We start from the raw sequence: 12,481 nt of genomic DNA, 5'->3' as shown, positions 1-12,481 counted from the left end.
TAAGATTTTTCTCATAAAGCTAGAAGAGTAATGCTATCCACCACGCTAGTGTAAGTGAATAGTGATGACGCTGGTTGCTTACATGAGACACCCGGCCATGCCACATCATTTAAAAAAAAAAAAAAATTGAAATTGAGTTTTTAGCTTCAACAAAACAGAACCCCTTCCCCCAAAATTATTACATAATTAATTTCAGCACAAAATAATCATTAAATTTTTTGTTTGAAGGATTACGAAAAATATTTCCCCCTATAAACGAGCAGACACTCTGTACCCACAGCGGATAACCTTTTTGTTTCACCGGAGTTGGGTTTCGAGTTTAGAGTTTCCTTTCATTGTTTTGTTTTTAATACCATAAACACCGATCTTAAGAACGCCCGAAGCGTGTCTCCATTCTTCTATGTTCCACCACCATGCACGCAAAACTCTCTCTCTAGTCTCAACATTCTCGTGCAAATCTAAACAAACCCAAACCCACATTGTCTCGCTGTGTACTGACACGGCAACATGTACTCACTCCCACTCGAATCTGGTTACTCTCTGCTCGAACGCCCGATCCCTTCACCAAACCAAGCAAGCCCACGCCTCTGCGCTTCTCAACGGCTGGCTTCCCCACAGTGTCTCTCTCTGTGCCTCCCTTATTCTCAGCTACTCCACTTTCGGAGACCCCACTACCTCTCGCTGTCTTTTCGAACAGACTGTTGAGCATTGCCGCACTGCCTTCTTGTGGAACACCCTTATTCGGGCTAACTCAATTGCTAAAGTGTATGATGGGTTTGAGCCTTATAATAGAATGGTTAGGACCGGTGTTCGGCCCGATGATCATACCTTCCCTTTCGTTCTTAAGGCGTGTTCGGACTTTTTGGAGGTCCGGAAGGGAATGGAGATTCATGGGGTTGTGTTTAAGCTCGGGTTTGACACGGATGTCTTTGTTGGGAATACCCTCTTGTTGTTTTACGGTAATTGTGGGGATTTGGGAGATACCAAGAGGGTGTTTGATGAAATGCATGAAAGGGATGTCATATCGTGGAATACGATAATTGGGGTGCTTTCGGTTAATTTCTGTTATGTGGAGGCACTTGATCTTTTCAAAGAGATGAATTTGAGGTCTGGGTTCAGGCCAAATTTGGTTAGCATTGTTAGTGTGTTGCCGGTTTGTGCTGGGCTTGAAGATGCGGTCATGGTGAGTCGTATTCATTGTTATGTTGTGAAGGTTGGTCTGGATCTTCACGTGAATATTAACAATACTATGGTTGATGCGTATGGAAAATGTGGGAATGTAAAGGCTTCAGAGCAAGTTTTCAGTGAAATGGTTGAGAGGAATGAGGTTTCTTGGAATGCGATTATCACTAGTCTTTCTTTTACAAAGCATAATATTGACGCCTTGGAGATATTTAGGTTGATGATCGATGCAGGGGTTAAACCAAACTCTATCACTATTTCTAGTATGCTACCCGTTTTGGTGGAATTAGAACTTTTTAAAGCAGGAAAGGAGATTCATGGGTTCAGTATGAGGATGGGTATTGAGTGTGATGTTTTTATTGCTAACTCATTGATCGACATGTATGCAAAATCTGGCCATACAACTGAGGCATCCGATGTGTTTTATAAGATGGGTGAAAAGAACGTTGTATCTTGGAATGCCATGGTTGCTAATTTTGCTCAAAACAGGCTTGAGTTGGCTGCCATAGGACTAATAAGACAAATGCAAACTCACGATCAAACTCCCAACTCTGTCACCTTCACAAATGTTCTTCCAGCTTGTGCACGACTGGGTTCTCTTCGTCCTGGAAAAGAAATCCATGCAAGGACAATTCGAATGGGATCTGCCAATGATTTATTTGTTTCTAATGCTCTGACAGATATGTATGCAAAATGTGGCAACCTAAATCTTGCTCGAAATGTCTTTAACATCTCCCTTAGGGATGAAGTATCTTACAATATACTAATTGTGGGATATTCTCAGACTATTGATTGCTTAGAATCTCTGAGTTTGTTTTCAGAAATGAGGCTTATAGGCATGACGCATGATATTGTTTCCTTTGTGGGTGTTATATCAGCTTGTGCAAACCTAGCCGCAATCAAGCAAGGCAAAGAGATCCATGGATTATTAGTGAGAAAACTTATTCATGCTCAGCTCTTCATTGCTAACTCTCTGTTGGACTTCTATACCAAATGTGGACGAATTGATATAGCTAGTAAGGTCTTTGACCAGATTCAGAAAAAGGATGTAGCGTCTTGGAATACTATGATTTTGGGTTATGGAATGCTAGGTGAATTGGACACTGCTATCAATCTATTTGAAGCAATGAGGGAATATGGTGGTGTAGAATATGATTCAGTTTCGTATATTGCAGTTTTGTCAGCTTGTAGTCATGGAGGACTCGTTGAAAAGGGAAAGAAGTACTTTGAGGAGATGCAGACTCAAAATATTAGGCCAACACAAATGCACTATGCTTGTATGGTTGATCTCCTTGGCCGGGCTGGCTTAATGGAAGAAGCAATTGAGCTTATTAAAGGCCTGCCTATTGTGCCGGATGCCAATGTATGGGGAGCTTTGCTTGGGGCATGCCGAATCTATGGGAATGTAGAGTTGGGGTGTTGGGCAGCAGAGCATTTGTTCAAGTTGAAGCCTCAGCACTCTGGGTACTACATTCTTCTTTCAAACATGTATGCAGAAGCAGGGAGATGGGACGAGGCGAACAGGGTTAGGGACTTGATGAAATCAAGGGGAGTGAAGAAGAATCCTGGCTGTAGTTGGGTTCAGATTCGTGACCAGTTTCATGCTTTTGTAGGTGGGGAGAGAATAGAGCGATTAGATTCAGATATTTGGCTTGCAGAATGCAGTTAGTTTGTTTTTTTACATTTTAGATTCGGTTTGAGGGTTCACCTAAGAAGACGGTATATGGTGCAAATATTGTCTCTTTGGAATGACATTGAGACTTGAGAGCCCAGTCTGGAGAGTTAGATAACCTTTACCACATTTCTTAGCAACTTGGACTGGTTCGCCTTCAGCACTTCAACGTGGAAATGGATGCTAATAATAGTGAAGCTGTAGATGGAAGTTGCATTCTACTTTGTAATCTATTACCTAATCGTTTATAATCATTTACATTTATAAGTCATGGAATTTATGAATAATAATCTGAAGATTTTGAATTTCTAGAGTTCATAATCATAAGAAATCAGAAATCATATTTATGAACAAAATAACAAAAGCACTGCATAAAAAAACGCATGAAAAGGCCCATTCTCTTTTTGACTGGCTGTGTGTACAACTTTAAGCCTCTATGTACATTTGATATTAAAAAATAAAAGACCATGTTTAAAGACACAACACATGTAGTGCTCTGCCTTAACATGTTTAAAGCTAAGATTGATTGATATCTGTGGATATAAGAAAAGCAGAATCAGGCCATACAATTACTGTACGTGGCGTCCAATGTGTTCTGCAAGATGGGTGAAAACAACGTTGTATCTTGGAATGCCATGCTTGCTAATTTTGCTCAAATTCATCTCTTTTTTGCCTGCACATCCAATTGACATCCACTCTCTTTTTCCTGCCTTCCCAAGCAAAGTAGCAGCTAAAACAGCGAAAGCTTTCATTCTATCCATTCACTCCCGCCACCTTTCCAAGACAGATAAGCTGCAAACAACTAATGATTTGTAACTATAATTCTACCATTTCACCTAACTACACTCTCTCCCGCCCTCTATAAAACCCCTCTCCTCCTTCCCACTCATATCAAACACTCACTTCCAATCATTCTCAATTTCCCAAGCAAACGAAGCAACACTTCAAAGATGACCAAACAGGCTGTCTCCTCCCTCTCAATCCTACTTGTGTTTCTCTTCCATTGCATCACAACTTCAGCTCAGCCGGCTGCGGCTCCAGTCCAGCCCGCCAACGCCCCGGCCCAGCCTGCGAATCCTCCTGCTCAACCTGCCAATCCTCCGGCACAGCCTGCCATTCCCCCAGTCCAGGCGGCCAAAGCACCAGCCCAGCCTGCTCTGGTCCCGGTGCAGAAAGGTCCCACCGATGTGACCAAAATCCTCGAAAAGGCTCATGGGTACTCAGTCTTTGTTCGCCTCTTAAAGAGCACTGGTGTGGCTAAGCAACTTTATGGGCAGCTCAACAGTTCAAATAATGGGTTTACCATCTTTGCTCCTATTGATTCCGCATTTTCGGACCTTAAACCGGGCACCATAAACTCTTTGTCTGACCTGCAAAAGACCCAACTAATACAGTTTCATATCTTAAACACCGATGTTGCTCTGTCAAACTTCCAAACCTTGAGCAATCCAGTGCCGACTGAAGCCGGAGATGCCGGTGCGTTTCCTCTGAACATTACCACCGCTGGAAACCAAGTGAACATCTCGACTGGCCTTGTGAACACCACATTGGGTGGTACAGTGTATTCAGATCACCAACTTGTTATTTATCAAGTAAGCAAAGTGCTTCTTCCGCTGGACATTTTCAATCCTAAGCCTAAAAAAGTAGCTGCAGCCCCCGTACCAGCGGCGTCGAAGCCAAAGACGACAAAGGAGGATGCTCCGGAGAGTCCGTCTGGTGCTGCAGCCAAAGTGGATGAGGCTGCTGCAGTAAGTGTCAGCGGGCATGGAATGTTGGAGTCCATTGTAGTTGCTGTGGTTGCATTCTTTGTGATGAAAGGAACTTGATGGCTTATACCTTCATTAGTTTATTTGCTGTGGTGGGGTTCCATTGTCGAGGCGTTGCAAGATTTTCTGAGTTGAGTTCAACTGTCGTGATCAGCACCAAGTGCTTTCAAAATAATTGCCTTCTTTCCATGTTTCTGGTTTTCTGATTTACATATTCTATATAATTTGTGATTTTGTTTTTATATATGAAATCTCCAGAAAAGTTATATTTCATTAATTAGCTATCTTTTAATGTATTTTTATTCAAGTCTATTTCTTTCATGTAATCTCTATGTAAAGCCATCGAGCAATCAATAAGAAATATAAGAAGATCTTGTAGTTGATTTGCATGGGTTCTTCGATTATCAACTTTAAAAAGGTTGTCAAAGTTTGTCCATTAACGACTAAGCTTACACATGTGGTTTAACAAGTTTATTTTTATTCACCTCAATTTCATTTCGTATCATAGATAATACTTTGCTTATGACTAAAAACGAAGATAGTCTCTCCATCCATCTTATGTCCAAAAAATTAACTGAAAGTCACGCTAAACCAATAAAAAGCTATCACTTGGCTATATATATTCCTCATTAAAAATTAAAAATTGATGCCAAGCGATGCGATCGGCGAAGCCACTTGGATGCATCGATGGTGGATTTTTTACCACGTGTAGGTGGTGTTGCTGTAGATAGTAGAAGGGCAATCACCATACGCAATACCGACTCTTTCCAAGAAGCTTAGTGCGGTTAGCGGTGATGAATTTGCTAGCCTTGGTTACAACTCTTCTATTGTTTCCTAACTTTGGTATAGTTTTTTAGGCACTAAAAATATTTTTTAAGCTCTTTAACGCAATCTTAAACATGCTTTAAATTCAAGCTGGATATGGCCTGCCAAGAGTAATATAATTATTGTTCTAGCGGTTGCTACAATATGCTCAATGGCGGAACCACATTTGGGCCAGTGGGGGCTATGGCAGTATCGCCACCACAAGCCTTTCAATTTTTATTTATTTATTTAAGAAAAAGTTTGAAAATGGCCTCTACGCATTTGTTATTTAAAAAAAAATAAAAACTTTTAAGAGAGGCTCACTTGATCTTTTGAAAACCAAAGTCAAAAAAAAAAAAAAAAAATCCTTCTAAAGCTTTGTATTGAATTATTGGTAACCTTCTCCTTTTCTCTGGTTAGTAAATAAGGCAAAAATGATATGTTATTTTGATTGCATCAACCATCAAGTACTATTTGATTGCATCACCCATCAAGTACTATTTGCTACTCAGAGAATATTATATGATTCATATAATATTAGCTTGTAGAAAATTACGAAAGATATATGTTTTAAAAAAAAAGTTGGGTAGTGTTCATAATCAAAGCAAAAAAGTAAACACTTTTGCTCTATATAATTTATTCCATGATTATATTTATTCCATATATATATATGAATCACAATGTCCAAATTAAAAACTATCTATTAAAAAAAAAAAAAAAACATTTGATATTTCAAAAAATAATACACTGTTGGATTTTAATGACAAAACTTCAAACTTAAAAGGGTTGTTAAAGAATATCATTCTAAAACTCTAGTTGTGGAAACCTAACGGTTGCAGTTGAAAAACATTCATTTTTTTTTTATTTTTAAATTACATTTATTATATTTTTAATTTGGTAATTTTTTAGCTCCGCTGCTAAACATGCTCATCGCGATCATAAAATTCTTCATCAAGCTAGTTTGGCGAAGGGAGAGAGTTCTCACATTATCGTTCGAAGTGTTTTTTACTTTGTGTATGAGTCAATTATGTGTCCACATTGAGGAAGAGGTAGCCGCCGTGATCAGTTTCATAAAAGAAGGTGGTGATGAGTTGTAGAGGAAGGAGGGAAAGTAAGTTGGTGGCAGAGGAAGGCTAGCCGGCCTGCACAACCATTTTGGCCTTGGGTGGTTCATAAAATTTGTTGTCGACTTATGAAGTTTTTACGAAAAATACATTAATATACATAATTGAACACAACTCTAGCCCAAAAGCCTAAGGCCAAAAAATATTATTTTTCTTTTATATTTTTTCAATGTGGGACGCAACACTGACAAGTGCACTCACAACAATCTTCTCCTCACTTGTGAGTCTCTTCACATTGATCCAACTCCCCTTCACTGTAACTATGGCTCTGATACCATTTGTTGGAAGATAAAGTGGTTATGGAGTTTTTACCCAGAGTACATTAATATAATTAATTGAACACAATTTTAGCCCAAAAGCCTAAGCTAATGAGCTAAGGTCGACTTAGATATATTAAACACTAATTTCTTTTATATTTTCTCACTGTGTGACATAATACTCACAAGTGCACTCACAACATCGTCAAAAAAGTTTTAACTTTTTATTGGCGTTTATTTTATTAAGCCGACAAAAACCAATATAGTTGATGCAATGTTTATGTGTTTGTGAAATGAACCAACTCATGAGGTCTTTATCAAATGAAATGAACGAAAATAAAAGCTTAACATACTCTCTTTAAAAAAAAAAAAATTGGATCAACTACGTACTTCCGTAGGGGTGGATGCCACAGCAATTTTGTCTGTGAAAGCAAAGCAATTATATATATTCATCTCTTTTTCGCCCGCACATCAAATTGAGATACACTCTCTCTTTCCTGCGTTCCCAAGCAAAACCAGCAAAAGCTCTCATTCTATCCATTCACTCCCTCCACCTTTCCAAGACAGATAAGCTGCAAACAACTAATGATTTGTAACTATAATTCTACCCTTTCACCTAACTACAGTACTCTCTCCCGCCCTCAATAAAACCCCTCTCCTCCTTCCCACTCATATCAAACACTCACTTCCAATTCTCAATTTCCCAAGCAAACAAAGCAACACTTCAAATATGACCAAACAGGCTATCTCCTCCCTCTCAATTCTTCTTGTGTTTCTCTTCCATTGCATCACAACTTCAGCCCAGCCGGCTGCGGCTCCAGTCCAGCCCGCCAATGCCCCGGCCCAGCCCGCCAATCCTCCGGCTCAACCCGCAAATCCCCCAGCTCAGCCCGCCATTCCCCCAGTCCAGCCGGCCAAAGCCCCAGCCCAGCCCGCCCTGGTCCCGGTGCAGAAAGGTCCCACCGACGTCCCCAAAATCCTCGAAAAGGCTCATGGGTACTCGGTCTTTGTTCGCCTCTTAAAGAGCACAGGTGTGGCTAAGCAACTTTATGGGCAGCTCAATAATTCCAACATTGGGTTTACCATCTTTGCTCCTATTGATTCCGCATTTTCGAACCTTAAACCGGGCACCATAAACTCTCTATCTGACCTGCAAAAGACCCAATTAATACAATTTCATATCTTGAACACCGTTGTTGCTCTCTCAAACTTCCAAACCTTGAGCAATCCAGTGCCGACTGAAGCCGGAGATGCCGGTGCGTTTCCTCTAAACATTACCACCGCTGGAAACCAAGTGAACATCTCGACTGGCCTTGTGAACACCACATTGGGCGGCACAGTGTATTCGGATGACCAACTTGTTATTTATCAGGTGAGCAAAGTGCTTCTTCCGCTGGACATTTTCAATCCTAAGCCTAAAAAAGTAGCTGCAGCTCCCGTACCAGCAGCGTCGAAGCCTAAGACGACAAAGGAGGATGCTCCGGAGAGTCCGTCTGACGCTGCCAAAGTGGACGAGGCTGCTGCTGTAAGTCTTAGCGGGCATGGAATGTTGGAGTCCTTTGGTGTTGCCGTGGTTGCATTCTTTGTGTTGAAAGGAAATTGATGGTTTATTTGCTGTGGTGGGGTTCCATTGTCGAGGCATTGCAAGATTTTCTGAGTTGAGTTCAACGGTCGTGATCAGCAAGCACCAAGTGCTTCCAAAATAATTGCGTTTTGTTTTTACTAAGCTTGTCCATGTTAGTGTAGGGGCATTTTATGTTTGTGCTTTTTCATCTTTATTGCCATTTATGGTTTTCTGATTTACATATTCTATGTAACTTGTGATTTTTTTTTTTTTAATATGTAAAATCTCCAGAAAAGTTGTGTCATTGGGATTAAGGATTCATTTTTCTTTTTTCTTTTTCCTTTTCCTTTACTTTTCATAAGAATGATAAGATTATAGGGGAAAAAAACACTTGACGCTTGACTTTTAACCACCTAAACTCCCAAAAATGCTTCCCGGAAGAGGGTAAATTGTAAAAAAAAAAAAAATCAAAACAAAAGAAAAAATAGGGGGTGACTCAAGCGCACCCGGCCTATGGCCAGCTTGATGTTGGCCAAGCCACCCCCATTTACAATGGCGAAGCCAGAAAATCATTATTGTAGGGGTCAAACTAACATATGATAAACATAATTTAAAAAAAAAAAAATTAAAAAAAGAAGGGTAATCTATGCAAAAAATACCATTAGAAACAAATAATAATAATAATAATAAGTGTGTAGAGAAAGAAATGTCAGCACAATTGAACAAAAAAAAAGGCACAGATGGTTCAATGGTGTGCAAATTAAGAATACTTCTAAGAGTTTATTATGACAACCTAAATTAGATTTTTGGGTTACCGATTGATATCATCCTCATTTATGCTTGTTTGTGTTTATATATATAAACATATATGTGTATCTTTATTAATTATATGTCGGTGTGTCATCATACTTGGTACTTTTTTGTCTAGATTTCTAATGTTTCTAGGTTTGTAGATTGAGATTTGTGTAAAGCCAATGGAAGGAAATACATAATATGTTTTCTTTTGTGTTTAGTAACTAAAATAATTTTAAAACATAAAGGAAAAAAAATAATTAGAAAATTATCTTACAATACAAATAATAGAAAAGCCTATATATCATGAAAAAAAGAATATAAAATAGATCAACAAGGCTAGCTGGAACTCATTTAGCCCGAAATTTTATTTTATTTTGTTTGTTTGGTTTTTTGGGGAAAAAAAAAAAAAGAAGAGATTTTTTGGGAAATTGCATAACTTGGTGATGGTTCGGATTCGGCTATATATGCCATATGCTGGTGGGCGATAGTGCACACCAATGACCACATGAGAATGTATTGGAGAGGGTGAAGGTGCGTAACCATGGATAAGCAACGTTTGTTCTGTGCTTGTGGATAAGCAACCTGAGTTTCTTTTTTTTTTTTTTTTTTTTTTTTTAATTCAAACCAGAAAAGGTACGAATAGGAAAAAAAATAAAAATAAAAATTGCATTGCATATAATTTCCTTTGAAGCCTGCAGCATACAGAGCAGCACTTCTAGCCTTGAATGAAAATTTTGGGCTTGGTTTGACAAAAGAACACATTAGGAATCGCCATAGAACTTGGAAGAAGCAGTATGGGATCTTAAAAAGGGACTCCATTCTAATCCTGGTTTCAAATGGGATGAAATGCAGAAGATAATCGTTGTAAATGATTCAGTACGTGTGGGATCGATGACTATGTTAAGGTATGTGTAATTTTGATCAAACACTTTTAAGAAACACATTCAGAAGTGTTGGATCAGAATGACTTTGAATGGGATGAAAGACAGAAGATGTAAATGCAGTCTTCAGATGATCATTGGTGATCTGCAGCCATGACATCATGAGTGCCATGGCTGCAGCAGATATTTATGAACAAAAGAACAACAACAACAATACATTAAAAAACGCATGAAAAAAAGTAATCAATTGTTCATCATTTGATAAGCAATTTGATGGCCATAGAATGTGACCTCACAGTACCTACCTGTATATAATTCAATGATGATCATCGATCGTATGAGGTTTGATTCACGCCAATGACAGAGACCATGTGAGTTGAAGGCTGACGATGGGGCTCGATCTTCTGTTGTTTGGGTGAGTGGATGAGTTTCTGAGGTCTATTAATGTCGAACTTTGAATGACTTCGAAATCTCTTTATGGCCGGCTGTAATATTTCTCTAAGAAGTTATTTTATTCCATTCATCAAAACATTCCTTCCACAAATGGATAAAGGATTTGCATTGTGTGCAGTTTAGGCCCACATTTTCCTCAAAACTTTCACCACAAGCATCACATGGACGAGAGACGTCTTTAGTTCTTCGGACAAAAGTGAGAGGGTGTTGGTGCCGTTCATGATCAAAAGTCCTTCCATACTTGATGTACGGATGGATCCCAACTACACATTGAGGATGAGCAGCAAAGTTGCATTCTACACAGCAATAAAACCAATGGTTTGAATTTCTTTCTTCTTCGCAAATTAGACAATAATATTCTTCAGAATCGTTTTGTGCAGTGCAAGTGAGCGAGAGGGGATGTGGGTCATATTCATACTTAGCTTTGAGTGGGAGTGTTGCACATTCAAAACCCAAGGTAAAATTGCATTCGGTGCATACAAATACACCACCGGAATTATATTCTTGCATATCACAAGCATTGCACTTTTCATAGGAACTTACAGCATGGAAGAGAGGGTGTTGGTGACATTCATGTTGAAAAGTTTTTGGAATCAAAGAGCATCGGATGTCAATGCTATAGGGACATACGTGACACATATAACCAAAGCCATGGCTTGCACGATCACAAGCATCGCAACTTATGATCAGGCCGTCAAAGTAGTTTTCCCTTCCCCTTGCGGAGAGGGTAAGCAGATGTTGGTGTTTTGGATGCCACTTCTTTAAGGGTAGTCTAGCACATTTGCTATGGAGAAAGTAATTGCATTGCTGACAACTATAAAATGGGGCAGAAATTGATTGCACACAACCTTCACACAGCTTATGTACATGATGAACCTCCACTTGGTTGCGGCTGAGGAATAAGTTATGTTCATGATGGAAATGTTTGAGCTCCTCAAGTTCTTCACCCTCTTCAAAGTCGATACCCTCCTCCTCCTCTATGCTTGAGTCGTCTATGGTATCACTACTTGCTCCAGTTGAATTGTCGTGTGCGCATTCCAAGTGGGCTACGAAATCACATTGTTGACAATAATAACCCGCATACTTGAGGTTGATCTGTTTATAGCAGAGGTTACAGAATAGCAGATCGTGGTGCTCCTTGATGACTTTAGCAAGTGAATGGATGAGAGTGAGCAAATGACGATGTGCCATAATTTTGATGGTACGTGGGCACAGAGTACAAAGAGAGTGAGCCAAGAGTTGACAAATGCGACATACCTGGGCTTCGCAGGTGGTATCCTCACCACAGAGTTCACAAGCGAACTGAATCTTCTTCATGATAGGAACAAATTCATGTTGGTGACAGTCGTCTGGCTCAGTTCGCCAACCGGAAGCACACTCTATGTCAAGGTCGAAATCGCAACTAGTGCATTGGTAGAAGAAGCATCTTTTGCAATCCCTACAGCAGGCATCACAAATATTGTTTTCTGGTGCTTTGATAATGAGGGTGTGGTTTGGATGCACAGGGTGTTGTATCTCAGTGGGTAAGTCAGCGCATGACTTGTGGAGAAAGAAGTAGCAGGGAGAGCATTTGTAGGCAGGACCGCATACCGATTTATCGCACCCAAAGCAAACAACTTCATTCTCCTCATCATCATTTTGTAAGTCTTCCACAAAGATCAAGGGATGCTCCACGTGGCTAAAATGTTGGATCTTCACCATCTCTATCTTGCCCACTCCGAATCACAACGGATCAAGAGGGAATGCTCACTGATCGATCTGCTGAAATAGTGGTCCTGGACGCCAATCGAAGATGGTGATACTCTGCTAGGTGGTTGGTCTTCACGCCAAGAGTTTTGCAACGTCAAATTTAAAGACCTTATACATTCTTGTGTAGCAATGTGTGGTATTGAGATCATATTAGACCTTATCCAACCTTGTTGACAATTAATGCTGCGATAGATATTTTGAAGGACTAGTACATTATTCTTTTTCTTTTTTCTT

General features: G+C 39.6%; 2 protein-coding genes and 2 pseudogenes across 3 annotated transcripts; 3 read left to right on the top strand and 1 right to left on the bottom strand.

Moving 5' to 3' along the window:
- Window positions 1-359: 359 nt before the first annotated feature.
- Window positions 360-3,090, top strand: LOC132164139 (putative pentatricopeptide repeat-containing protein At1g69350, mitochondrial). 2 transcript variants are annotated; one of them, XM_059574570.2, is made up of 2 exons: window positions 360-2,273; window positions 2,358-3,090. In XM_059574570.2, the coding sequence occupies exons 1-2, from the start codon at window positions 401-403 to the stop codon at window positions 2,849-2,851; spliced, it is 2,367 nt and encodes a 788-aa protein (XP_059430553.2). In that variant the 5' UTR covers window positions 360-400; the 3' UTR covers window positions 2,852-3,090. The 2 variants fall into 2 exon arrangements, with proteins under 2 accessions (XP_059430553.2, XP_059430552.2); XM_059574569.2 differs by having other exon boundaries at window positions 360-3,090.
- A 684-nt stretch (window positions 3,091-3,774) lies between these two features.
- LOC132164513 (fasciclin-like arabinogalactan protein 12 pseudogene) lies at window positions 3,775-4,763 on the top strand (annotated as a pseudogene).
- Window positions 4,764-7,362: 2,599 nt separating this feature from the next.
- Window positions 7,363-8,501, top strand: LOC132163930 (fasciclin-like arabinogalactan protein 12 pseudogene; annotated as a pseudogene).
- A 2,042-nt stretch (window positions 8,502-10,543) lies between these two features.
- LOC132163893 (uncharacterized) lies at window positions 10,544-12,344 on the bottom strand. The gene has a single exon (XM_088519087.1). It carries the CDS (start codon window positions 12,197-12,199, stop codon window positions 10,544-10,546), a length of 1,656 nt encoding a protein of 551 aa, XP_088375213.1. The 5' UTR covers window positions 12,200-12,344.
- Window positions 12,345-12,481: the final 137 nt, after the last annotated feature.

Source organism: Corylus avellana, chromosome 8 (assembly GCF_965113065.1).
Source record: "Corylus avellana chromosome 8, dhCorAvel1.hap1.2, whole genome shotgun sequence".
In the NCBI taxonomy this organism is placed as follows: domain Eukaryota; kingdom Viridiplantae; phylum Streptophyta; class Magnoliopsida; order Fagales; family Betulaceae; genus Corylus; species Corylus avellana.
The sequence above is the reverse complement of the archived record's forward strand: the minus strand, read 5'-3'. Positions and strand labels throughout refer to the sequence as shown.